General features: G+C 40.3%; 1 protein-coding gene across 1 annotated transcript in view; it reads right to left on the bottom strand.

Annotated features, from left to right (window-relative positions):
* Nucleotides 1-390: 390 nt before the first annotated feature.
* Nucleotides 391-24,920, bottom strand: part of ITGA9 (integrin subunit alpha 9) — a 228,249-nt gene continuing 203,719 nt past the window's right edge. The window contains exons 27-28 of the mRNA XM_074900986.1: nt 23,885-24,004; nt 391-5,475 (exon numbers count right to left, since the gene is read on the bottom strand). Coding sequence (XP_074757087.1) covers nt 5,377-5,475; nt 23,885-24,004 — 219 coding nt within the window. The 3' untranslated portion in view covers nt 391-5,376. The remainder of the gene's footprint in view (nt 5,476-23,884; nt 24,005-24,920) is intronic.

The raw sequence follows: 24,920 nt of genomic DNA, 5'->3' as shown, positions 1-24,920 counted from the left end.
CACAGAGGTTTCACCCATCCTCAAAATGATGAGAAAGCTTCAATGGGAGCTCTAACAGGTATTAGAAGTACAAAGAGGTACACCACAGAACTCAATCAGCTTTTTTTACTGCTTCTATCCAGCTCCTACTCCCTTTGACAAAGCAAGCACAGGGTAGTATGGAGTCAAAGAAAATCTTTCAAATGTAATAGTTAGCTACTCATGGAATATAAATCCTCGCACAAAAAATACACGAAGCTGAATAATTTGACATTCATCCAAATTCATACAGTTTGAAACAGAACTCAAGTTATAGCGGTTTACACTCATCACAGCGCAGTATCACCACTACGGGGGGGGTTTACTGGATGTTGATAGAGCAATACTGGTGATATATAAATAATTCCCACTGCTATTATTTTATTTCCACGGCTTTACAATATTGTAGTCAAATTAGTTATACTCTTAGTCTTCAAATCTTGATTTTATAGAAGTCACAGAACTACAATAAAATATGTCCATTAACCACACGCTGATAAATACATGCACATACCATTTAATTCAAACATACATGAGAAAATGTCTCACCCAATTAATGGAAAAATACTTCAGCTGGACAAGGGCAATAAGTGACAAAATGATATTATTAGGATAATTTTGCAGACAATTTTTATTCCAAAAAGTTGTATTTTTGTAAACCTGACATTTCCAAAACAGTGCAAGTGAGTTAGAATACAGGTGAACACGAGCTTCTAAATACAGGTGACATTGTAGGTGTGAACACATTCTTCCAACCACAAGTTCACAAAAAGAAACATACAATTTTACAATACATAAGGAGTGACATTCTAAGAAAAAGGAGTGACAATGGTGTGAGTACCCTACTGCATACGCAAACCATGCTTCAAAAGCAATTATAGTCTTTATGCCAGTTTACTCAACGTACACTGAATGAACCAAATCCTACTTTGATTTATATCCAAGAAACCCTAGCAAGTGGATGAACTCGCACAAAGGTAGAAATTAGTTCCATGACTCCCTTAATCCTTTAGTGAAAGCAGTATTGTACATTCCCACGGCACATGGATACTGTGCTTGAAACTCCAAGTATGCCCAATAAACAGAAGACATTCAAGAAAGTTAATACTAAATATTGCCAAACACAATCTTGGCACAACTGTTGCTCTCAGCAAGCTGAGTTACCTGCACATCACTGACTTGTACGTAGGGTCCTTCCCATCCACGCATCAAGACAGAGAGGACTGTCCTCACTGGTATGCTTGGCACTGCAAAAGCCTTTGCCACTTGGAGATGAAAGGATTGCTTAAGTGGTTCACAGGCTTGAGGTTCACATCAAGCACAATTTCTCTCTCAGATATTCCAAGGGATTTGTGAGGTGACTTCAATTCAGAGGCTGCTCCAGTATTTTCTAGTTTGCTGACTTCCCCATTGTAACTGAGCAAATTCAAAACTAGGTTTATTCAGAAAAAACATAGCTAGAATTTTTGTTAGCTACAATGGTCAAGTAGCAGAGCATACCAGTGACAGCCTCAGAGTACACTAGCCCTGCTGTTGCTTGGGGTGAACTGATGGAAATTCACCTCCAAAAGCAAAACATGCTTCTTATGGTCACAAAACATGCTGTGAAAGATGGCAAATGCTTTCAGCTCTTAGGAAGTGAAACTCATCCCTGTGCTGTGGGCCACCAAAACTCTGAGGTGACTGTGATCCTCTTGATGTCAAGATGGAAATTAAATGGGATTTCAATGGCATGGGCTCTGCACCAAGCAAACTTCTCTCTAATTTTTCTTCCCCTTTCATCCTGATTGTTTTTTTCTGAGATTGCTTTCTTCCTACCCTAAAAGCAACTTCAAGGGTACTATCTGTAAGAAGACACCCTGCACAGTGCAAGCCTCAGGGCTTAAACAATAAGATCTCTCAGGCATCATTTGATGCATTTGAAAATGTTACTGCCCCGCTTCTAAGACTTCACCTGCACACCTCAGAGCCAGTGCAAAATGAGCCCGCTGCAAAAAAAATGTAATGCCAATGCAGCAAACCCTTCAATGAAGTTGTCATGAAGCTGTCCAAGATAACTGATGACTCTGTCCCAAAATGGATGAACTGGAGAGAACCAGTACAATGCCTGCGCAAGCGGTACAGCACAATGGAACTACCGAGCAGCCGATAGACAGGAACTGCCAGAACCCTAGAAGCAATTTCCAAAGTAACCATGTCTCTAGATTTTGACAGAATTACATTTATTGGGATTTCTTAATTTAAAAAACGAATCCAAACCCAAACAGCAGATCTATAGCACAGTTATTTTCTACACATTCTTAAAGTATACTAAGTTTTCATTTTTGGTAGAAACTGATTGCAGCCAACTAATATTAGGGGGGGGTGGGGGGTGTGTGTTTGTTTGGCTTGTCTGGTTGTTTTTTAAGGAGTGGAAAGGTGCATCTATAGGATTTCCATACTAAGTACTGGTATGTTTCATTGTCAAATCTGACTATCCTATCTGGAACCAAGCAAGAAGCCACAATGGAACTTGACCAAAAAAAAAAAAAAAAAAAGAAGAGTGTATATATATATATATAAAAACAAATAATCTGTGACAACAGAACTACTGAGTACCTAACAGTGATGATACTAAGAATTTATAGATTATTTCAAGAATATGTCAGTAATCCGGCCAACAACTAGATTTTCACTGAGTAATGACTTGTGCTGGATCAATAGCAGAAAATTCAAGTCAGAGATCAAAAAAGTCCAGTGTGGGCTCAATTAAATGGGATTTACTTTTAATTTTTTTTTTTTCACTTTAACCAAATAAGAAAAACGTTTTTGCCTTGAGCAAAGAAAAAATAAATAATTGTCCAACACAATATGAAATGCTAAATGGGTATTTTACCTTAACTCTTATTTTAATATACTTTAAAAAGATATTTCAAAGGAATAACTAATCTTGATTTTTTAAATATTGTAAAGAAGCACTTTTGGCAGATCTGAAAGTAATTTTTTCTTTTAAAAAGTTGAAATGAGATTTCCTCCCCTTTTTTTGGATGGAAACTTTCAAATTCAGGTAAATTTGCAAATAGTTTCACTTGTCCCCTGAATTATTTTTTCAGCAAATTTACTTTTTAATGATTTTTTGAAGGCTCATTTTTAGAGAGGGGAGATATTGAAAATTCTTCCAGCTAAATAGATGGATTTTTTTTTTTTTTCAGCAAGCATTTTAAGCAATTTCTTAATTCATAGTTGTGAATCAACCTCATGTCCAACTTCTGTCAGCCTTAGGTATTTTTCAACAACAGTAAAGGTAGATATATCAGCTTTAAATACTAGCAAAACTAACTGACATCAGAAATATAGTGTGAGGAATTCAACAGTCTCCAATACAACAGTGCAGTCAAAGGCCAAGAGCCTTTGTTATTACACTCTGATGAAAAGTCTGCAGTCCACTACATGTGGTTATAATAGGATTTTGCCTCAGCAGTTTTTGTCAGATACTAGCTTAAATGATCATTTGTTATATGAAATCTGCCAAATCACCAATGATTGTTTTAAGAAAGATAACTGAATTGACTAATATTTTTTCTTGTCAAACGTTGAATCAATACGCTTCATTCACTTAAAAACCATCTTCTGCCTAATGGGTGCAGATAGTTAAGTTAATAAATATTGATCCATACTGCAGTAATAGCAGGCACTTAATGCCAGTGGGAGGAAAAAGCAAACAGCAATATGGATGTGGTTAATTTTTAAAAATTGGAAGCTATAATGAATTTCGCAAGGAAGAGCAAGAATAAGACCTGTTCTCAAGCAGATTTCCTGTGTGTTCTCTGAATTCAAGTTTCCAAACATCCAGCAGTTCTTTTACCCTACCCTTATTGAAGGAGACACCCTGCAACCATTCCTTCCTGTTTCTCCTTCACCTTCTACCACAGAGCTCAACTCATCTTTCCCTTACATGGATTTTATACGAACATGACATTTACTTCTTATTTACACAAGGTGCAAAGTACAAGTAGATTCTAAACCCAAGTCTTACTGAGTTCCACTCTATCAATCCAGAAATCCAAGATCTTTGTGAAGAAACACGGTTGCATTAATTACAACTAAGTTTCTTCTTACAAATGATTTGCTAAGGAATTACCAGAGAACAAGTGGCAATCTGAGATCAATTCACATTTGCACCTTGGCTAAACTTCCTTCTTAATGCTTGAGGAAGGATGACATCAGTACTTGGAACACCCACATAGGGCATCTCAGGATCCAAAGATCCAAACATTTTAACCGTTGCATCTACTAATCTCTCTTACAATTATCATATAAACAAACTCATGTATAAAACTCACAAGGCAGGCATAATGCTCATACCTTGTAGCAATTTTCCACTTGCTTTGATAGCAACACAATCATTAACAGTAGCTTAAAACCCATCTTCCTTAACATAATTATTAATATGCATCCATTTATTTTAACTCCAAGGAATTTATCAGTGCCATGGTGGTTGGCCTAATATATCCTTCTGGTATCTCAACTGTACAGTCCTAGACCATTACCAAAGTACTAGAGACTGTAAAGGAAAACACTCCGTGACGCTTTCTTCAGTGAGACAAAACAAGCTACATGTCTTGCTACATGTCACCAAGGAAGTGTTTTCATCCTTTCCCATACAGGCCAGTAGAGGATAGACTCAGATACAGAACACCACATCTGTGTAATACTTTAGGTTCTTTAGTTTATAAATCAAACACCAAATTCAACTCAGAAAAAGAGAGAGTGAAAAGACTTTGGCTTATTGCCATTAAATGCTCTATATACAACATTACCAAGCCTTGTGAATTAAGCATATGAGGATTTCAGCTACTTTTATCTGCAAATCTCTCTTTTTCTCTCTTGCATTGAAGTTTAAAGGTACAATAGGATTTATATATACATATATGTATTTCCAAGGATTTAGCCAGATATCAGTGCTTGAGTGAACTATATAGCTATTCAATAGAAACTATAAAACATTGATACAAATATAAAGACATAATCAATATAAAAAGCTTATATTTATAAAAAATATTTTTAGGTAACAGTCTTCCCCTGAGGGTATACCACATAGCTGGATTCATAAATATTGCTCTGCACTGCAGCTTGGTTACCAAAGTTCAAAGTTCAGCTCTTAAATGAAGTGGAAATTGCTCCAGTCACCTGACATGGCTGCAGTGGTTGCCTCAGGATATGTTCCCTAGCTTGTTGGAGTGATAAAGACACAGCATCAATGGGGTCTCCGAAAAATCTGGAGAAGATTCCTTCTTCCACATATGGAAGATACGAGAGCAGGACCTATAGGCTAGCAAGCGCGTGTCACATGACTGGGCTTTAGCTTTCACAGGCAGTTCACTGATTTTTCTGGACCCAGTCCCAACTATCTTCATTCTCCTTTCTGCTCTTTTCGGCCTCAATAATTTCTTTGTACCTTCGGCGGAAGAAGCCCATCTGCAAATCAAGAAGAGATGACAGTGATAAGCAACAGTGTCATTAAATTGAAACTAACTTTGTCAGAAAACGGTGTGCAGAAAAAAAAATAGCACAGGTGTTAATATCTAATTTCTCCTAGTGCCAATCTGGAATCATAGCTCCCTGTTTACATCAATATAAATGAGATCAAACCAGATCCCAAATCTTCACAAGTGCTCTGCCCCTTACTGATGAACTACTCTGAGAGAAGAGTCCTCTTATATGAAACATGATTTAAAAAAAAAAAAAAAAAAAAAAAAAAAGGCACATAAAGTATTTCTAAGAAACACAGACCAGAAGAGGCAGATTCAGGTGTATTGGTTTCAAATAAAGGCTAATGCAAAAATTGGATCTGTCCCTAAAGCCAGGCTAGCAATTGGGTCTTGAGTAGATGTTGCCAGTTTTATGAACTAAGCTCTCAGTGTCCACAACTGCACAAAGCAACAGAGATCAGAGGAATAAAGTACACCCACCTCCCAGCATCCCTATTCCAACTATCAGCCTTTTTTGTAAGAAATCCTCTTCCAGAAAAGCCAGCACGCCCTATGGTCTATCACAGGTGTTTCATCACTGTTCTGAAGAGCTCTGCTGCCATTTTGGCGTAGCTGTCTGCAGAAGTATCAGCCCACTGCTGCACAACCACAGGTACTCCTCTTCTGCCACTAATCACTCTAAGTTCAGGTCTCAAATTTTCTATTTACAGATCACTTACATTAAGATGTTTTGGAGGAAACCAATACCTACAGACTCTTGTTTATGCTAAATGATTTCCCTTGTCCCATTGCTATCAATTGTGTAACCTTCAGCTCAGAAGGAAAAATACAAGCCTGATCCTACAAAACACAGAGCATCAACAATAACTTCTCCACAAGCTTTCAAGATGCTTCAGGGCTGATAATCACTTTTGCATATTTTCTTGTTTCCTAAACCCTTGTACTTAGTTAAAGAAATGCAAGTGGGTTTCATTTCAGCTTGGATTTTTATCTCATACCTCTGTTTTTTTAAGTCTTTAAAATAAACAAAAATGATTTTAATAACAGACTTCGGTAAGCATTCAAGAATAACTCCTCAAACTTAGCAGTGCACTATTGAGACCATTGAATCAATATTTTGTTCATCATAATTAAACATTTATGTAACTCCTACCACTCTAAACCTGTTTTCTTACTCCTGCTGGGTAAAACATGATGCTTTAGTCTTCCTTTATCAACTAGTTATTGCCATCCTTTGTTCCCCAATTGGCTATATGTAGGAATATTTTGTGGTGTTTTGTCACGACTAGTTTCTGTTAAGTTGGGCTTTTTACTTTCAGTTCTTTAGTAACTTTAATTTTCTTCAAGTATGTTTTAACTTGCAGGGGTCTGAAAGGCAGCTTGTTCAAACTGCCAACAGTGCTTCTCCAGCAGAGCTCCCTAAAGCCCAGGTCCTCGCCAGTGCCCCCAGCTACATCCTGAATTCACAGCAACATGAGACCAGACACACACTGTCCTCTCACCACCTCTTCCCTCCACCGTTTGGGTTTTGGGCAAAGCACACAGAAGCTGCAGCGTGGTCTGTCTCTCTTTTGGATAACTGTGGACCACAGTGCCAGGGTGTGCTATTTATCTAGCGATAGGTGTCCCCTGATGAGTGCAGAGATATACATTACACGCACACCTATAACCACTTTATAAATACACAATAGGTAGGCATACACAAAAACGCCCAGGATCTCCATTTTACAGAGGTCCCATGACCTTCTGGAGGTCCTCATGAATAACTGGCATTAGACCTTAAATGTCATTTGTTCAGTCTTGTGCACAGGCCATGGACATAGTCTTTTTCCCATCTAAAGTAAGTAAAGCTTTATCTGCTGCTCAGTACATGCAAATGCATGGGTAATAGTGGTTCTGTTCTGAAAAAACACCTCCCCAAAGGGACACTATTGAATCTTGGAGGGCCATGTCTCTTTCACCTCCTGCCACCTTTCAGAATGGTGTATGCAAGGATTCAGAAAAAGAGAATCTAAGAAGAGTTTCTCTAGTTCCCTATTCTTCAGACTTGCTCTAGAAGTCAGAACAAGTTCTTTCTTTAGCAGTAAAATATCATTACTAGTAATTTTCATACTTGTGCCTATGAGCTATACCAGTGCAAAGGATGGATTTTGAGAAGACATCCTCAAGAGAGTACCACCATAAAATCCCAGTGAAATTTCACCATTGATGCCAACATACTTCAGCTCAATGGAGACCTGAAGCCAACAGCAAAAGTTTCCCTAGATTTCCATGGTCTAAAATGGAGGTGAATTATTTTATTCATATTGAAAAAAGAAGTGTAAGGACCTACTAATCTTCCGTTGTTCTGCCCGACCAGGATTAATCACAGGTACTTGTAGTCACAGGAATCTGCAGATACAACTTATGTATGGTCAGGGAGCAGATGTGTTGAAGAAGTGGGTGCCATTTTTGTATTATCAGTTTTTATAACAGACCTACATATTCTGCACATTAGTAAAGAAAATTGCCACAGGACTTTGTTTCCTAAGATTAACAAGAGAAATTCAATTTGTAGCTTTTAAAAACAGGTTTTAAACCCTTAAGGTTTCCATCTTTCATGCAACCACATCCTTGGTACAATAAAATCCTCTCTTGAAGTTATAATCAAAATTATAGAAGGGCTTTTTATTTCCTCGAGGGCCAAACAAACAAAAGCAAACTCCTTCCCACTGTTATTTTAATAAAAATTGTATCTTTGTGAACATCTGCTTCAGGAATTATCTTTAAAAGTTGGTTATCATAGTTCTGGTATTTTACTATTTTGTTACTGGATAGAGAATACCTTTGTGTAACTTTCCAGTATAGCAAAAAAAGTGAGCTGAAGACTGTAATAAATATTAATGAAGCATGAAATCCTACATCTAGAGGTGATTCCACTACGAAGCTATATACGTTTACTTGTTGTAAATGACGTGGATAATATAAAAATTACATAGAGGACTTAATTTAAGTGCAAGCAAAGAGACAAACTGGACCTTAAGGGTTTTTTCCTTTTTACATTTTTAAAAATAGTGGTCAGGGATTAGATGTATTTCCCATCCTTGAAAGGCAAGGATGTGCTTTGTTATGGAGTACTGTTCCGTAGTGTTAACACCACAGATTTCCAGTTAATGTCATAGCGTCCCTATCATCACCAGAAAGGAGGGTTTTTTTGGTAATGTCCATGAAGAAATCACAACAGAGTAATTGCCTCACAAGAGACCACACAACCCACATATCCATTTCCTTACAATAAACTGATTTCATTGAAAATGACAGCAATACTAACCCATATGGTGAGGGCTGATAAGTGCCTGTGGCAAGCTGGAGAGAACAAGTGAATTTAACATACAATGGGGAGATGCAGGGGTAATAAGGAAAAGGATGCTTGGACCAAAGCAGGAGAATTGATGCAACAAGGGACTGAGCACATACTGGCTCTCTTGTCACCAGGGTAGAAGTGACACTAGAAGATCTCTTTTCTGTGGCTAATGCAAAGCCCTTAAGGGAACTCAGAAAAACAGTCCTGGATTTCAAGCAGGGAGAGAAGAAATGATCCTCAGCTTTAACAGGAATATTGCTGCAATCTCATTTGTGGAATAGGTGTTTACAGCGGGCCAAAGGTCTCCAACTCATGTTTTATGGGCCTTTCATCAAGTCTCTGATACTGCTGAATTCTCCCAAACTTTGCTTTCCACATATACAGAAATACATGTGTGTGTGTACGCATACAGATGTATGTATACGGAAAAGGAATACCCAAGTCCAGAGCTGTGACCCCATCATGCAAACTGTGATTTCACACCACCACATCCAAGGAAAGGAGCGATGACAGTATTTTGGTCAGTAAACCTCTGCCTAGGGAAGTCACTCGGGACAGGAAGAGCAACATCAGAACGTATTTACAGGAGGCAAGAGAAAGTACCATGAGAAGCTGAAGGGTTATAATGGAAAAAGAGGCATCAGCCACTAAAGACAATGCAGGAAATGAGAAAAGCAAACTACAGTCAGCATTTCAGAGTTGGGTGAAAATTATTTAGGAAGGCTGAGGAGCCCCTCTTGAGTTATGGGCCTTTCGGGTCTGCATGGCTGAAAGAAAGGTCTCAAGAGTGGGACACTGCTCAGTATGCACCATGCTTTACTCTTAACCCTGTCACACATCACCAGAGAGGAACTGCTACGCCAAGGGCACCATGTCCTACCTTGCTGCTTCTGTCTGCAAACATGGAGGAGAAAGAGGGCCATTGAAGACTTCAGGAATAAGGGAGAGTCCCAAAATCCTGGGGCTATCAGTGTCAGTCACAATGGATTCATGCCCCACGGAAAGAAAAGAGTATGAATTGTGTGTGATTCCACAAACTGTCATGTTTCACATCTGCCATGATAAACTGAAAAGATGTCTGCTTGCTTTTAAACAAATCCAAACAAATTCAGGCAGAACCAAACAAAATGGAAAGAGATGGCCTGGTCTTTACCAGAAGTGACAAACAATAACCAGTCCTTTCTGGAGGTGCTTCAAGTAAGTATTAAAGCTGCTATAAATAGGTAGCTTAGATTCAAAACCTGAAACCATCCATAGGTTGTACACACATCCTTTAATTTAGTTATTCCAGGCCACATACCCTTTTCTAGCATAACCTTACTGCCACCTACAGTATACGCTGAGCAGAAAGCATGTTCCTGGCAAAACTGAACAATAAAGTAATAGAAAATCAGTGTTACTTGTAGGCTAGGGAATTACACCTGTTACTGTGAAGTTATTTCTTGCCATGTGACAGCACTGTTAAGTCCTCTATTCAATCTTGAATATTTAAAGTCTTTCACTAGCACATGCAACTCCCTCTAGCTGTTGTGACAGGTTTAAATCCCTTAAAAATCATAGATAAGTCATGTCTAACAACACTCACATAAAACTGTATTCTTCAAGCACTTACAAAAACTGAAAGCTTCAGTCAAAGTGATTTCAAAATGTTGAATTAACATCACAATAAACTATTGTCTTTTTCAGCTGCTATTTTCTGCACATCCAAAGGCTGATCACTGAATTACTGGACTTTATATTTTTCTGAACTCCAAAAGTATAAACATTCAGTCAGCACTTCCTGCATTACCATCCTGTGGCTATCTCTCTAGGGTGCCAATTATAAGTAGGTTTGAAGAGTGACGATATTACAAAATAAAATTTAATCAGCAGTTGAGAAAAACCAAAGTTGTTCAGAGGAAAAGCAGTATCGCTGCCTTTGTTATATTTGTTGTTGGGTAAATGTCTAAAGCATTTTTGTCATGCCCACTGAGGCTTATTCTCCCAATCAAATAAAAAGAGAAATAGTTTGAAATGTGGATTGTAAAAGAACGGTTACGTTATGTATTTTTTAAAAAGTCTTCCCATTAACACTACCTATTAAGAAACAAGAAACAATTTATAAGAACAGGTGCACACTGCTGTAAAAAAAACCCAAAGAAAACAAAACAACCAACCAACCTGTCTTGATTTACAGTTTCGAGGATATAACTGAGCTGCAAATAGAGGTTTGCAAACGACAATGTTCAAACAGAATCCAAAACTATATCAGAGACTTTTGCCACTTTTTGTTCATTTTTAAAATTAAGTTTCTCTAGTGTATACTGAGGTACTACGCTGCACACAAGAAGTACTGATTTCTGTCAGTATGGCTCTGCTGATAAATGTCTTCTAAAGGAGGTTGTCAGTGACCAACCACAGTACAAACCACCACATAAAAAGGAAAGAGAGTGGAGTAAGTACTGACATAGGCTGCAACTAGAAATAAAACAAAACTTAAGAACCACTAAGGAAATCTTCTATTAAACTAGGCTTCGACAAGATACTTTGGGTTCAGTGCCTTAATCACAAGCTGTCTTAGCTCTATTATAGAGTTCCTCCATCTACTGTAAGCACTATCCAGGCTATACTTGATGAACAGTCTGGACTTACATCATGAATCTTTTACTGCCACATCTCTTTATTGTAGGTAGAGGTCCCAAACCATTGACCTTGTGGCCCTTCAGAAAGAATTAACTTACTCTTCTCCTCACCTTTTTTGGGTGCATGACCCTTGGCCAATTCTGCCTTCTCATAAACAGTACCACAACTAGAAAAATATGCAGCTAATTATGGTTCAAAGTGGGGCCAGAAATATCACCTCAAGAAAGATGACACCAGTCGGCAAACCAGCAACACCACCAATCTCTGCAAAGCAGGGCTGCTGAGATTGGAAGTGTTTCCCCATGCAGGGATCAATCCCTGGTTACTAGGTGCATCTCACTTTACTACTGCCAAGAACGCAGGAAAATATACTTTGCTCCTGGGTTCACATGGCCCTGGATAATTCCGGCAAGCCACCAGCTCCAAGAGGATGTACCACTTCCTTTGTCCCAATTAAAGGACCCTTGCCATAGTACAGAGGGGTCATGAAGATACTGCGTATCAGCTTTTCCACAAAGGACTGACAAACTGCCACTGCCTGGGCCCCCCATGAGGAAAAGGCATGTTTGGAAAGCAGCTATGTGCCTGTAGTTATAAGAGAACCATATATTTAGGAGGAATCACAGAATGGTTTGGGTTGGAAGGGACCTTAAACGTCATCTAGTCCAACCCCCTGCCCTGGGCAGGGACACCTTCCACTAGCCCAGGTTGCCCAAAGCCCCGTCCAACTTGGCCTGGAACCCTTCCAGGGAGGGGGCAGCCACAGCTGCTCTGGGCAACCTGTGCCAGGGCCTCACCACCCTCACAGGGAAGAACTTCTTCCATACATCAAATCTAAACCTATCCTCTTTCAGTTTAAAGCCATTACTCCTTGCCCTATCACTACATGCCGTTGCAAAAAGTTGCTCCCCACCTGTAGCCCCTTTAAGTACTGGGAGGCTGCTCTAAGGTCTCCCCAGAGCTTTCTCTTCTCCAGGCTGAACAACCCCAACTCTCTCAGCCTGTCCTCACAGGGGAGGTGCTCCAGCCCCTGATCACCTTCGTGGATCTCCTCTGGACTAGATCCAACAGATCCATGTCCTTCTGACGTTGGTGCCCCCAGAGCTGGACACAGTACTCCAGGTTGGGGTCTAAAGAGCAGAGCAGAGGTGGAGAATCACCTCTCTCAACCTGCTGGTCACGCTCCTTTTGATGTATCCCAGGGTATGGTTGGTTTTCTGGACTGCAAGCACAGAGTGCTGGGTCATGTTGAGCTTCTCATCAACCAACACCCCCAAGTCCTTCTCCTTGGGGCTGCTCTCAATCCACTCCTTGCCCAGCCTGTGTTTGTGCTTGGGATTGCCCTGACCCACGCGCAGGACCTGGCCCTTGGCCCTGTTGAACTCCATGAGGTTTGCACGTCCCACCTCTCCAGCCTGGCCAGGTCCCTCTGGATGGCACATCCCTTCCCTCCAGTGTGTCGGCTGCACCACACAGCTTGGTGTCGGCAAACTTGCTGGGAGTGCGCTCGATTCCGCTGCCCACGTGGCCAATAAAGATGTTAAACAGCGCCAGTCCCAATACCAACCCCTGACAAACACCAACTTATCACTGCTCTCCACTTGGATGTTGAGCTGTTGATCGCAACTCTCTGAGTGTGACCGTCCAGTCAATCCTTATCTACCGAGGGGTCCATCCATCAAATCCACACCTTTCCAATTCAGAGACAAGGATGTGTGCAGGGCAGTGTTAAATGCTTTGCACAAGTCCAGGTAGATGACATCAGCTGCTCTTGCCTTATCCATCAGCACTGTAATCCCATTGTAGAAGGCCACCAAGTTTGCCAGGCACAATTTGTCCTCAGTGAAGCCATGTTGGCTGTCACCAATCACCTAGCGTATTTTCCAGGAGGGTCTGCTCCATGATCTTGCCAGACACAGAGGAGAGACTGACTGGCTTATAGTTCCCTGGGTCCTCTTTATTTCCCTTTTTAAAATTGCAGGTTATGCTTCCTCTTTTCCATTCAGCAGGAACTTCACCAGACTGCCATCACTTCTCAAATATGATGCATAGTGGCTTAGCCACTTCATCCACCAGTTCCCTCAGGATGCATGGATGCATCTCATCAGGTCTCATGGACTTCTGCACTTTCAGATTCCTCAGTCTCAAACTTGACCTTCTCGTACAGCAGGTGGTTCTTCATTCTCCCAGTCACCTTCACCTCCTGTGACTTCAGCGGTGTGGCTGGAGCACTTGCCAGTGAAGACTGAGGAAAAAAAGTAGAGTACCTCAGCCTTCTCCATACCCTGGGTAAGCAGCTCTTCCGTTTCCTTCTAGAGAGGGACCACATTTTCCCTAGCCTTCCTTTTATCACTAATGTACCTATAGTCGCTTTTCTTGTTGCCCTTGGTGTCCCTGGTCAGATTTAATTCTATCACAGCTTTGGCTTTCTTAACCTGATCCCTGGCCACTAAGACAACTTCTCTGTATTCCTCTCAGGCTAGTTGTCCTTGCTTTCAGCCTTCATAGGATTATTTTTTGTGTTTGAGCTTGTCCAGGAGCTCCTTCTTCATCCATGCAGGCCTCCTGGAATTTGTGCCTGTCTTCCTCTTTGTTGGGATGCATCACTGCAGAGCTTGGAGGAAGTGAACCTTGAATATTAACCAACTTTCTTGGGCCCTTCCTCCCTCCAGGGCTTTATCCCACGATACTCTACCAAGCAGATCCCTGAAGAGGTCAAAAGTCTGCTCTCCTGAAGTCCAGGATAGTGAGTTTGTTGTGTGCCATCCTGGCTGCCCTAAGGATCTTGAACTCCACCATTTCATGGCTACTGCAGCCAAGGTTTCCCTTGAGCTTCACATTCCCCATGAGCCCCTCCTTGTTGGCAAGAACAAGGTCCAGCACAGCACCTCTCCTTGTTGGCTCCTCTATCACTTGGAGAAGAAAGTTATCATCACCGCATTCCAGAAACCTCCTGGATTGCTTATGGCCTGCTCTGTTGTCCCTCCAACAGGCACTGGGGTGTTAAAAGTCCCCCACATTAGGACCAGTGCTTGTGCATGTGAGACTGTTCCCATCTGTCTATGGAGGGCCTCATCCACTTGGTCTTTCTGGTCAGGTGGCCTGTAGCAGACCCTCACTATAACGTCACCTGTCCCTGCCCTCCCTTTAAACCTGACCCATAAACTCTCAGATGGCCCCTCACCCATCCCCAGGTGGAGCTCCATGCACCCAGGCTGGTCGATGTCATAGAGGGTGACCCTCTCCTCCTCTTCCCTGCCTGTCCTTCCTAAAGAGCCTGTACCCTTCCATTCCAACATTTCAGCCATAGGAGCCACCCCATTACGTCTCTGTGATGCCAACAAGACCATAACCCTGCAGGAGTGCGCATGTCTCTAGCTCCTCTTGTTTATTCACCATGCTATGTGCATTTGCATAGAGGCATTTAAGTTGGGCCCCTGATGAAGCTGACTAGGATGACAGTGCGACTAAGGTAAGCTAATGAGGACTCGGGTGGTCTGGCTATGATTAGTCAGTCTCACTGACTTTTTGAGCATCAAATCCCTTAATTTTCCTGTAATGTAGGTTCTCATTTGCTCAATGAAACATGTACAAGAAAATAAATACATATGCTTCAAACATCATCATTCCACAAGTGGCCGATGTGTGTGTATGTATACACATACAAGATATACTCCATATATATACACAATGCTATATATACTTATACAGCTGGGAAATTGGGGCAAAGTTCAGCAGCTTGTTCAGAGGTAAGTTCTCCTGCCCAAACATCTGGTTTAGCTACTATGGAAGAATTTGATACTAGTATTTGATACTAACAATATCCAATCCCAGTGTATTGCAACAGATAGATATTGCTATGGCAGAAAAGAATTAGCAATGTACACAGGATTGAACTAAACTTTTAAGCTGTTTTCACATAGCCTGGCTAACTGACTTAAAGATAGTACTGTTGTAACCAGGGTGAAGATCTGTAATCCTCCATAGATTTTAGAAGGACGTTTATTTTACATGCTGTAGTAGTAAAACAAGCATAGTTTTCAAACACACATTTTATAAGGCAGTTACTTTGTAACGTTGAAATAATAAGAAAAACTTTAAGTGCTCTTTTTTTTTTTTTTAATAAGAACAGTCAATTCATAAACTTAGTTCAAACAGTCATTAAATAAACTATTAATTTAATGAAAGGCTTTATGCCTATCTCAAAGGCCGGATTTACAAAAAACACTATTGCTGAGTACCTCGAAGTAGATACACAATTCAGATTAGCAGCATGCATGGAAAAGATGCATTTATGTGTGTGAAAGAGATAACTGCACACAGAGATGGACACCGTGACAGGCAATCTAATTTAGTACTTTTTTTTTTTTTAATGTAACATGCCTTGCTCTTGATAATGATGCTATAGTGTCCCCCCACTCTAAACATGAGGCCCAGTCATCAATAATTTGTTCCTTTAACCATTTCTCATGCAACTTTTCTCCCAGGAGTTGTTCAGTGGGCTTCAATGCACCTACTTGCTAATGCAGTGAATAAAGCTGGTAGTTCTGGTGTCTACCCTTGGAATACCTTTCCTATGTAGGTAAGATCTACTCTGCCTCAGACAAGACTCATCCATCTAGCATTTGAATCATTTGTGCATACATAATGCATTTTGTTAAGCACTTAGCACTTAGAGTAATTTAGAAATGAAGAGAACTCCAGTGACTGGACTTTTAATGATCTTTCAGTAATGAGTTCCGTTAAGTTTTGTTTAATGAAAGCATGAACTTCTTGCAGGATGTAACTGTGTACAGTAACTTGCATGACAGATGTTACCAGTATATTTACAAGTGTAATCAAAAAGCGAATTAGCCAACAGTAAAACTTATAAACACTTCCAATCAGTGTAAAGATTTTTTCCTCTTGCAAAATATCACTAACTAGTTTGTTTTTTTAAAAGTCATAGAATGAACACAGTCATCATCCAAAGTTCATCTCTGATTATCAGTCTCAAAAATTAGAAAGAACACAATGTCTACTGGAGATATGTCTGGACAAATTACTATATACTGATTTCTTATATCTCAGCAGGGAATAGGACAGTACATCATTCTGATGTAAATACATCATTCCTGTAAGTGCTATTAATTTAAGATGTATCTCAATCCTTATTTCCTATTTCCTCTCCAAAGAAAAAAAGAAAAACTACTGAAATATTTCTGGCTTTGTTTGAAAACCAGAGACTAAACATTAAAGACTATTTCTGGAATCAATAAAAAGTAGCTTTACAATCATATTTTGATACATTCCACTTGCCAAAAATATTTGAATGAAAGTTGTACTATGTCCATAATTATCAGAATAACTTATTACACGGTTTTAGCTGAACCAGGAGGAAATTGCAACGGCTGTTTTAAGTCACAATACAGCATTTCCCACTGTGACACCAAGCCTAAAGAGAGAATTCAGACTATGCAAGTCACATTTTCTCTGTTATTGGCACTTGGGTCTGAGGGATGCTAACGACTTCCAATACATACACATGTTGTGTTCCGGCCGTGGGGAACCTTGGAACCTTAGGTACTTATTTGCAATTTCTCAGTCTACACACGTATTCTTTTTACTAGTTTGGGCTCCTGAAAATGAAGGCTATCTTTCTTCTTTTCAGAAAGATGTTCTGAACCACAATTCTATCTCTCTCTTGCCAGCAGATTCAATTTGTTCACACAGTGCCAGGATGAGAGCGACACAGTTGCAATGGCTGTGATGTTCCGAAAGTGCCCTGGCATGCACAGCTCCCATTTGGAGGACAACTGAGACCAGAGAGAACGCTCAGCCACAACATTATTGTTGTACATTTACATAGCTCATTTTATCCGGAAAGATAACAAAGGCATTTCACAAGTACTGGACACACACCACCATGAAATGTTGCCAACCTTGTTCTTGAGGGTGGTGAACAAATATTACATGGCAGCCAGCAAACTCACTGGGGAAGACAGTGTTTTGGCTACAACAGCAGCATTAACCACTTACTTGTGTAAAAACAAATAAAAGATGCCAAGCTCAATCTTCCTGTAACATTCAGGCTGAATTCAAAAAGTACAGCAAAGACCCCGAATAATCTACTGTAGAAAAGCCAACATCTGAGTCACTGTTGCAGGAATACAAACCTTTTTGGTCTCAGGAAGCCGAGGGTCTACAAACATTTTGTGATGCTCACTTTAAACACAGTTTTGACTGTTCTTTAAGAAAATAAGCAGATTTCAAATGATCCACTTCTGCCTGGTGAAAATGTCATTATTAATAACAATCAACCACTTCCACCACCCCATTCCCTTCTCAAGTTTTCCTAGCTGAAAACGTAATAATGAAAACGTATCCATGTTTGGTAGTTAATATGGGTTTGGTTTTCAATCACAGAAGTTAATTATCACCTGACTGGAAAATATTGAAAAAGCCCCATTCTAGGACTACTGAACCTAGAATTTGTGTCAGAAAAGTAGTACTCCTTAGAAGCCTACATACGGGATAGCAAGTAACTTACTTGAAACAACTAGATAAGTGGGTAACAAAAGCAACAAAATTAAAAGTTTATCAGAAAAACTCTACAGAATGAAATTATTTGAGGACTACAGAAAGAGGAATTTCAGAGAACACAAATGAAATCACAGTTTTTGCAGGTCTGATGGACAAACAGGACAGATAAAGGCTATGTAGTTCCTACAGGTCGAGATAATACTTTTGTAAGTGACAAAAGCTGAAAAATGAGCAAAGCTGGGCTGGAACTTTTATGAAAGTGTGAGAAACTAGCATTACCATGGTTTTAAACTAAGGAGAGATGGTGGAGAAGGAAAAAAAAAAAAAAAAGAAAAAGGCGAATTATAGACTTAAGTTCTGAGGCAGCTGGTGCATCCATCTACATCTCTACAGGGAAGACCTTTGAGCTGTGAATCACTAGCCCCTAGTAAAGAGTCAGCTCCCTTGTTTATCTGAACATCAATTACGATTCCTAATTTTAAAGCATCACCTTAGTAAATAATGGTTTATTCCTGGAATTATATGTACAGAAAGGAAGAAGCATGTGAACTCTGAACAGGCACCACTTTCATCAAAGGTATGAAATGCCGCTCAGTTTCAATAAGTTTCTCTGTCCCCACCTCAAAAACCAACATTTGAAGCTACAGACCTGTGACTGGGTGGGTTACAACCATCTGGGAGATTTTTTTAATTGAAAAGTGTTCTTCCTGGAAAGAGTATATAAATAGATTATAGACAGATATATACAGATTATAGATATATAGATAGGAAATAGAGAGAGAGACGGAGAAGCCAGACTTCGCCCCTGCACTGAAATCCAAAGAGTTTTTGTGCCATAACTGTATTTGTCTATGCACCTCTGGGGAAAGAAAATAAGTTTTATTTCATTGCAGATCTACTGCTCCAAAACCTGGCCACCAGGAAAGGGGGTCAGTACAAGGACTGGCCAGGAAACGGTAGCTACCCTCTGCCACCTGAGCTACAGATAAAAGGGAGAGAAAATACTTTGGGGCTTGTAACACAGGATACAGAGCAACCACTGGCAAAGAATAAGTCCAGAGGGTTGGTTTGTTGTTTTTTGGGTTTGGGTTTTTTTTTTTCCTCTGCTGGAAAATGGTGAGCTGTATGTTTTGGCCCATTGTAAAAACACTTAATGTTTGAGGCCCTAAGTAAGGGAAAGTGTCTCCTTCCAGAAAGGGGGAAACAGTGGTTTTTGCTACATAGGTGAATTTCAAGTTAGCTTTAGCCTTGGTTAGCTTCAGATATCTTCTAAACACTGAAACAATATGTGAGGCAATGGCAACTATTGCATGTAGGGCACTACAAGTGTTCTTTCAAAGATAGTTCTTTGTGCAGTCACAGAAAAAAGTCGTAAGGCTTCTTCAAGCAAGAAGCCCCAAAGCACCTTTGAAAAGCCTGCTAGGGTTTGTCTGGCTTTTAAAAAAGAACTTCATATTTCATAAAGAAAGCTTCAGATTTCAACGTCTGTCCCTTAAAGCAGTGCAAGCAAACAGCTGCATCCACACATACAGCCTCTGTTTAAATGAGGGTTTTGCAAGTCCAGCACTTGGTAGGATTCATGCTCCCCACTGGAAAAAGCCAGTTCAAAGAGTGCAGTAACTCAGCTCAGTATAAAGAAGTGTCTTCACAATATTTCTCCTAAAAACTGAAAAAAAAATTCTTAAAACTTTCATTTTAAGACAAAGGGAAAAAAAGTTCTGCCTAGCACGTACGGAAGAGCAGCAACCCTCTGGCTAATCAAAAAACAACACATGTGGGTGCTATTCTGCTTGTCCTTCTCTCTGCAATCCTGTCAAAAATCCAGGGTTTGAAGCAGAGGAGCATCATATTACATAAGGGACATCCGCAGATCAATTATTTTCCCCAGGAATCCAAAAGCTCTGAAACACTGTTAAAAACCTAATTTTAGACAATTCAGAGCACGGCTACCACAGGGACATGCTCAATTCAGAAAGAAGATTAATGTCTAGATAAATAAATTTAGATAAAGTCCAGCTCCTGTGTTATACATGCTGCAAATACTACTATGAATATAAAATCTTTGTTTTGCAAATCCCTTCCACAACTGGCTCCACAGATCACTCAGCTGCCCAAATGTCCAGGGTGGTACTCACTTACATAACCCCTCTTTGATATCCTCTGGGCACAAAATATTTTTTTCTTTCTGTGCACTTTAGCTAAAATGATATGGATTGAATAATTCACTCCCACAACTCAAGCCAGTTCAAATGTAGTAACTTCAATCCAAAGCATTGTAAAGCACTACTACTATTAATAGAATATTGTGTTATAATATATCATGCTTCAGTTTTGCATTTGCATGGCGTATGCCACTTCTCCCCTGGTTTACGTGTGGATAAATCCACAATGCCCGAAGGGGACCTTGTCCCTGCGCATGGCTGCAGTCCTGACAGCTGAGGGAAGCATGTGCGGGACAGCACTCTCCAAAATAATCCAACCACGACTGCCTTTCCTTCCTGAACTGTTGCCAGCGCTTGTGAAACCACCGGCTCGACTAGCACGTGGGTAGTTGGCCTGAAGCAAAGCGACCTCCTCCCCTGCTCCACTCTCCACAAGCATCTGGAGGCCACCAAAGAGGCACAGGCCAATCTCTGCAGTAAAAGGCAAGATGTATTGCTGTGGGCAACAGCATGAGAGCCCCTCCTGCTCCTCTTCCACATGGGAGACCACAGGCGAGGCACAAGTAGGGAGAGTAAGCCACGCTGCAGAGGAACTGGCAAGTGGGAGCATGTCCACACGGGTGCCTGCACAAAGGCATCCAGAGAGGATGAACAAGATATGAATAGACAAAAGTGTCAGTGTAAAGTTGGGCTATCCAACGAAATAGGCAAAAACGGGGCAACTCTTGCCTATCGGCCTTATGCACAGCATCTCATGATCACCCCCTCTGATTCTGCATGCACTTAAACCAGAGGGAACACTGTGCTTACACCAAATACTAATATAAACAGGGAGCAAAGCCAGTCAAAAACCTATCAAGCTCACACCCTCATAACAAGATTTTGAGCATAAACATGGTTATGGTCTTGCATGTAAACAAATAAGCTTTTATTTGAAGTGAAACAACCCAGCATTTGACATCACTTCCATTGACATGGACCCCCTAAACTGTGTAGTTTTAGATTTACAAATGATGAAATAATTACCATCTTTCATCTTACTGTATGCACAGTACTTCTTCTGATTCAAAATAGAATTTTGGGCTGGAATGTCCCTGAGATCTCACTCCTGCTAACGCCATTAATTATAGCAGTGCATTATGTGAAATAGTTACAAGTATTCTAATATTCTTCTGCAACTTGAAGGAGCTGCTTACTCCATCTGCAGAACACTGGCATGCTTGAGGATTTGTCCGTTGTGTTGCAGCACTCATGGCGCAGTTGTGCACACAGTGAGAGTGTACCTTCCACACTGGGCTGAGACAGAGTCGCTGCCAGCAAGTCCTGCACTGCTGCCAGTGCTCAGTTCCCTTATAACGAGTTTGGTTCAGCTCCTGCTCTGTTTTGTGTAAACAGCTGCATTCCAGGACCACAGTTTAGCTCTAATTTCTTAATAAAAATATAATTTAGTTTATACTCTAGTCCTAAAATTTGAGTAATTTCTAGTTCTCACTAGTGGTTCTAAGATGCCCAAACTCCATCTCATTCAAATATGTTCTTTTGTTCCACAGTTAAAGACTATAACACTTTTAATACAAGGATTTTTTTGACTGCTTCACACACAAAATTTAGGAATGACTGTAGGATATACTTGGCCAATTTTAATATCAGACAATTAAGATTCCCCTGCAGGACCGCAACTTTCCTATGTCAGTTTTATCTCAGACAACTTTAATATTGCCAGTAACTAATAAATATAGCAACTAGCGAGTGCAAAGTATTACTTATGTATATTTATGTTCCAAACTAAGACTTAAATGAAAACACTGGCTGATACTAGCAGCTACACACTTTTAATCACTTTTCTCTAAAAAGAAACCTTAAGTTATTGGTTCCTTTAGTAATCATGCAACTCTGTGCGTAAAGCCCTCGACTGTAGCTGACAAAGCCTGGCTGTTACTGCCGTCTCTGCCACAGGACCTTGGGCAAGGCATCTCACCTTGCCTCAGCATATCTGCATGTAGAAAGGGCTCTATAAGCCTGGTGTTAGTTATAAGTATTTATTACTGCCACTTGGATTTTCCCTCAAGGCTTTCATGCCACAAAATGGCAGCTTCTTCATGTGTACTTGAATGATCCCTATAAAATTTAAAAGAGCTCAAGTCTCAAGACTAAGCTAGGAGGCAAAGGACTGTAATTAATTCTAGTAGAGATCAAAAATTGAACTTGTGTCAGATTCTCACGGAGACTCACAGTGAAAGGTGCTATTCCTCTCATCCTGTACATTTTCAAACAGCTCATCGAGTTCTTTTTTACCTTCAGGAAATGAGCCATATAAAATCAGTCATATAGGTATCAGCAGCATTAACTCCTTTTTCAAAACTGTGTGTCATTGGGACATAAACCTTGAGCCTCTCCCAATCTCATATTTTTCCATTCTCATGGTTATTTTGCCATCTAAATTGCTCTTTAAATAAATAAATAAATAAATTCACTCTTTCTGCCATGGAAAGCAAAAGCATTTCCTGCATGCCAAAAACCCAGAAGTTACAAGATATTCTAGACTATGGTCAAATCTTGTTTTCCAAATTGAAAACACAGTCCATTTTGACCTGGCCAGTATATGCTTGAAAATCTTCAAAACTGGCTATAAAATACTTTAAGCCTATAACCCATATAAAATGTGTATAATCTATGAAGTAGTTGTATAATCTACAACACAGCTACATCTGTATAATCTACAATAAGAACTGCACGGCCAGGTTTTGGCCCAGGTTTGTAAATCCATTTTACAGCCTGGCGACCTGCAGCGATATGTCCTTTCGCAGCACACTGGGGCTGTGACCTCCAGTCCCGGCACAGTCAGTGAGCAGAGCCTGCAGCACACATGTTGCTAAACAGTGCAAATCAGGCTGCTGGACCTCCGCCACGGGAAGCAAAATAAGGTTGGACTTCTTCCCATGTGTGTATTTGAGATTTACTTCTCTCAAAGACAGTCCCTGACCTTGACCATGGCCTTTTAAATTTATGGATTGGTAACAGGGAACTGAGGAATGAAAACACTTGAAGCTCCTTACCCTTCATATTTATCACACCAGATGGTTGCTGCTAAGTGTCAGCATCAGCCCAGTTTTACCATGTAACAGTGCCTAGGTACAAGAATTCTGTCTTATCAGAGATGGTGCGAAGGCTGGCTTTTAACAGGTCCCAGTGCTTCTTGCTCTGATAATACATTTTACTCACCCGGAACTCTCTCTTTGAGGGATCTGAAGAATTTATTGCTGGATACTCCTCTCCCCCAGGTGCTTACCTCTTGAAAACAGTAGTTAGACTGGTTTTTGCTAGGCATATATCCAATCTTTTGTCTAGTCAAGCAAAGTTGACCCGATTTTCAGGAAACGCTGTTGAAATCAGCAAGCCTCAGTCATCAGAAAAACACAGAGATGAACCAAGCATCTAAGTGTGAGATAACAGCAGGTTTTTAAGAAGGAACCTCCTTTGTCCTGAAATGGTACCGGAGGTTTCAACTTTTAATAACCAGGCCTAAAAAAGAAAAATCCACTTTTCCACTTCTGCTCTACATCACAAGTCTTTCCCTGTTCCTCACAAAAGCCTGGATATGAAAATATTTTCACTGGCTGATGGCTTTTGTAATGGAGTGGACAATCATTTCATTCCTAAAGAAAATGGATGTAAAATGCAAGGATAAATTTAAACTTTTTTTCCTGGGAATAGCCTTCGTGTTTTCGTTGCATCGGTTACCTTACCTTCCATAAGAGCACAGCCAGCAACAGGAAGATGAGAATTCCCACCAGCAAACTGATGGCAATGATCCATCCGACAACATACCCACGAGGTTCCAGATTGTGTAAAGCCTCAAAGACCACCTACAAAGCAATTAGAAAAAGATCTTTTTATGATTGGAAGTTGTATTGTTTTCTCTTGTACTCATCTTATTAAACACATTGCATGGTGGCCTCACTGATCGTATTTCAACTGTCAAACAAATACGGAATGCGTCCTTCATTTCATGCTTTCCATCTATTTTTCGCAAGGGATTTAAAGCTTTCAAGTGGAATTTGAGTAAGCCATGCATTGGATCCAAAGGATATCAGCTTCCACCCTGAAATAACTCCTACCCTGCCAACCCTCACCCCAGACACTGAGCTTGTTCTGGTGCTGGGCCACCAAAGGTGCACAGAGATTTGCACAAAAAAGTCCATCCCTTGGATTGGCAGGAATTGCCATGACATCTCATGTGGTTTGTCTTACTCATCATGTTCCTGGTACTGCCAAACACCCCAGTGCTTCACATGAAAGACTCGTGTACGCTGAGCTTGTTAACATTTTTCCACAAAAAATGGAACAACTCGCATACATCGCTGTCGAATACAAATCGTCCCTGCTGCGCTTCACAAGGCACATTGTGTGTAAGAGGGAAGGGTGTGTGCAGTCATGGGTTCTTCTGGGAATGCAGAAAGCAGACCCCTGCTGTTATTGTCTCTCTTTTTGTATAGCATGTATGGCAGGGAAATGCATCCTACAAAGTGCTTTCCTTAACTGTCTGTCTTAGGAAGAAAATGGGAGCAAATTATACTGCCTGTATACACTACGTGAATTTTCAGTCTCTTATTTCAATCAAAACCAGTTCTTCAGTGGAAAACTCCAAAACAGTTCACCTCAGTGAGCGCTATTTCTATGTTAAAATTTGCAATTTAATATCCCGCAAATGCAGAGAGGCAGTAGGGATTTTTTTTAAAAGGTTAATACATTTGCTTTGTCTGGCTTTGTTTTGATAGGGAA

This window comes from Athene noctua, chromosome 2, assembly GCF_965140245.1.
Source record: "Athene noctua chromosome 2, bAthNoc1.hap1.1, whole genome shotgun sequence".
NCBI classification, from domain to species: Eukaryota; Metazoa; Chordata; class Aves; order Strigiformes; family Strigidae; genus Athene; species Athene noctua.
The sequence above is the reverse complement of the archived record's forward strand: the minus strand, read 5'-3'. Positions and strand labels throughout refer to the sequence as shown.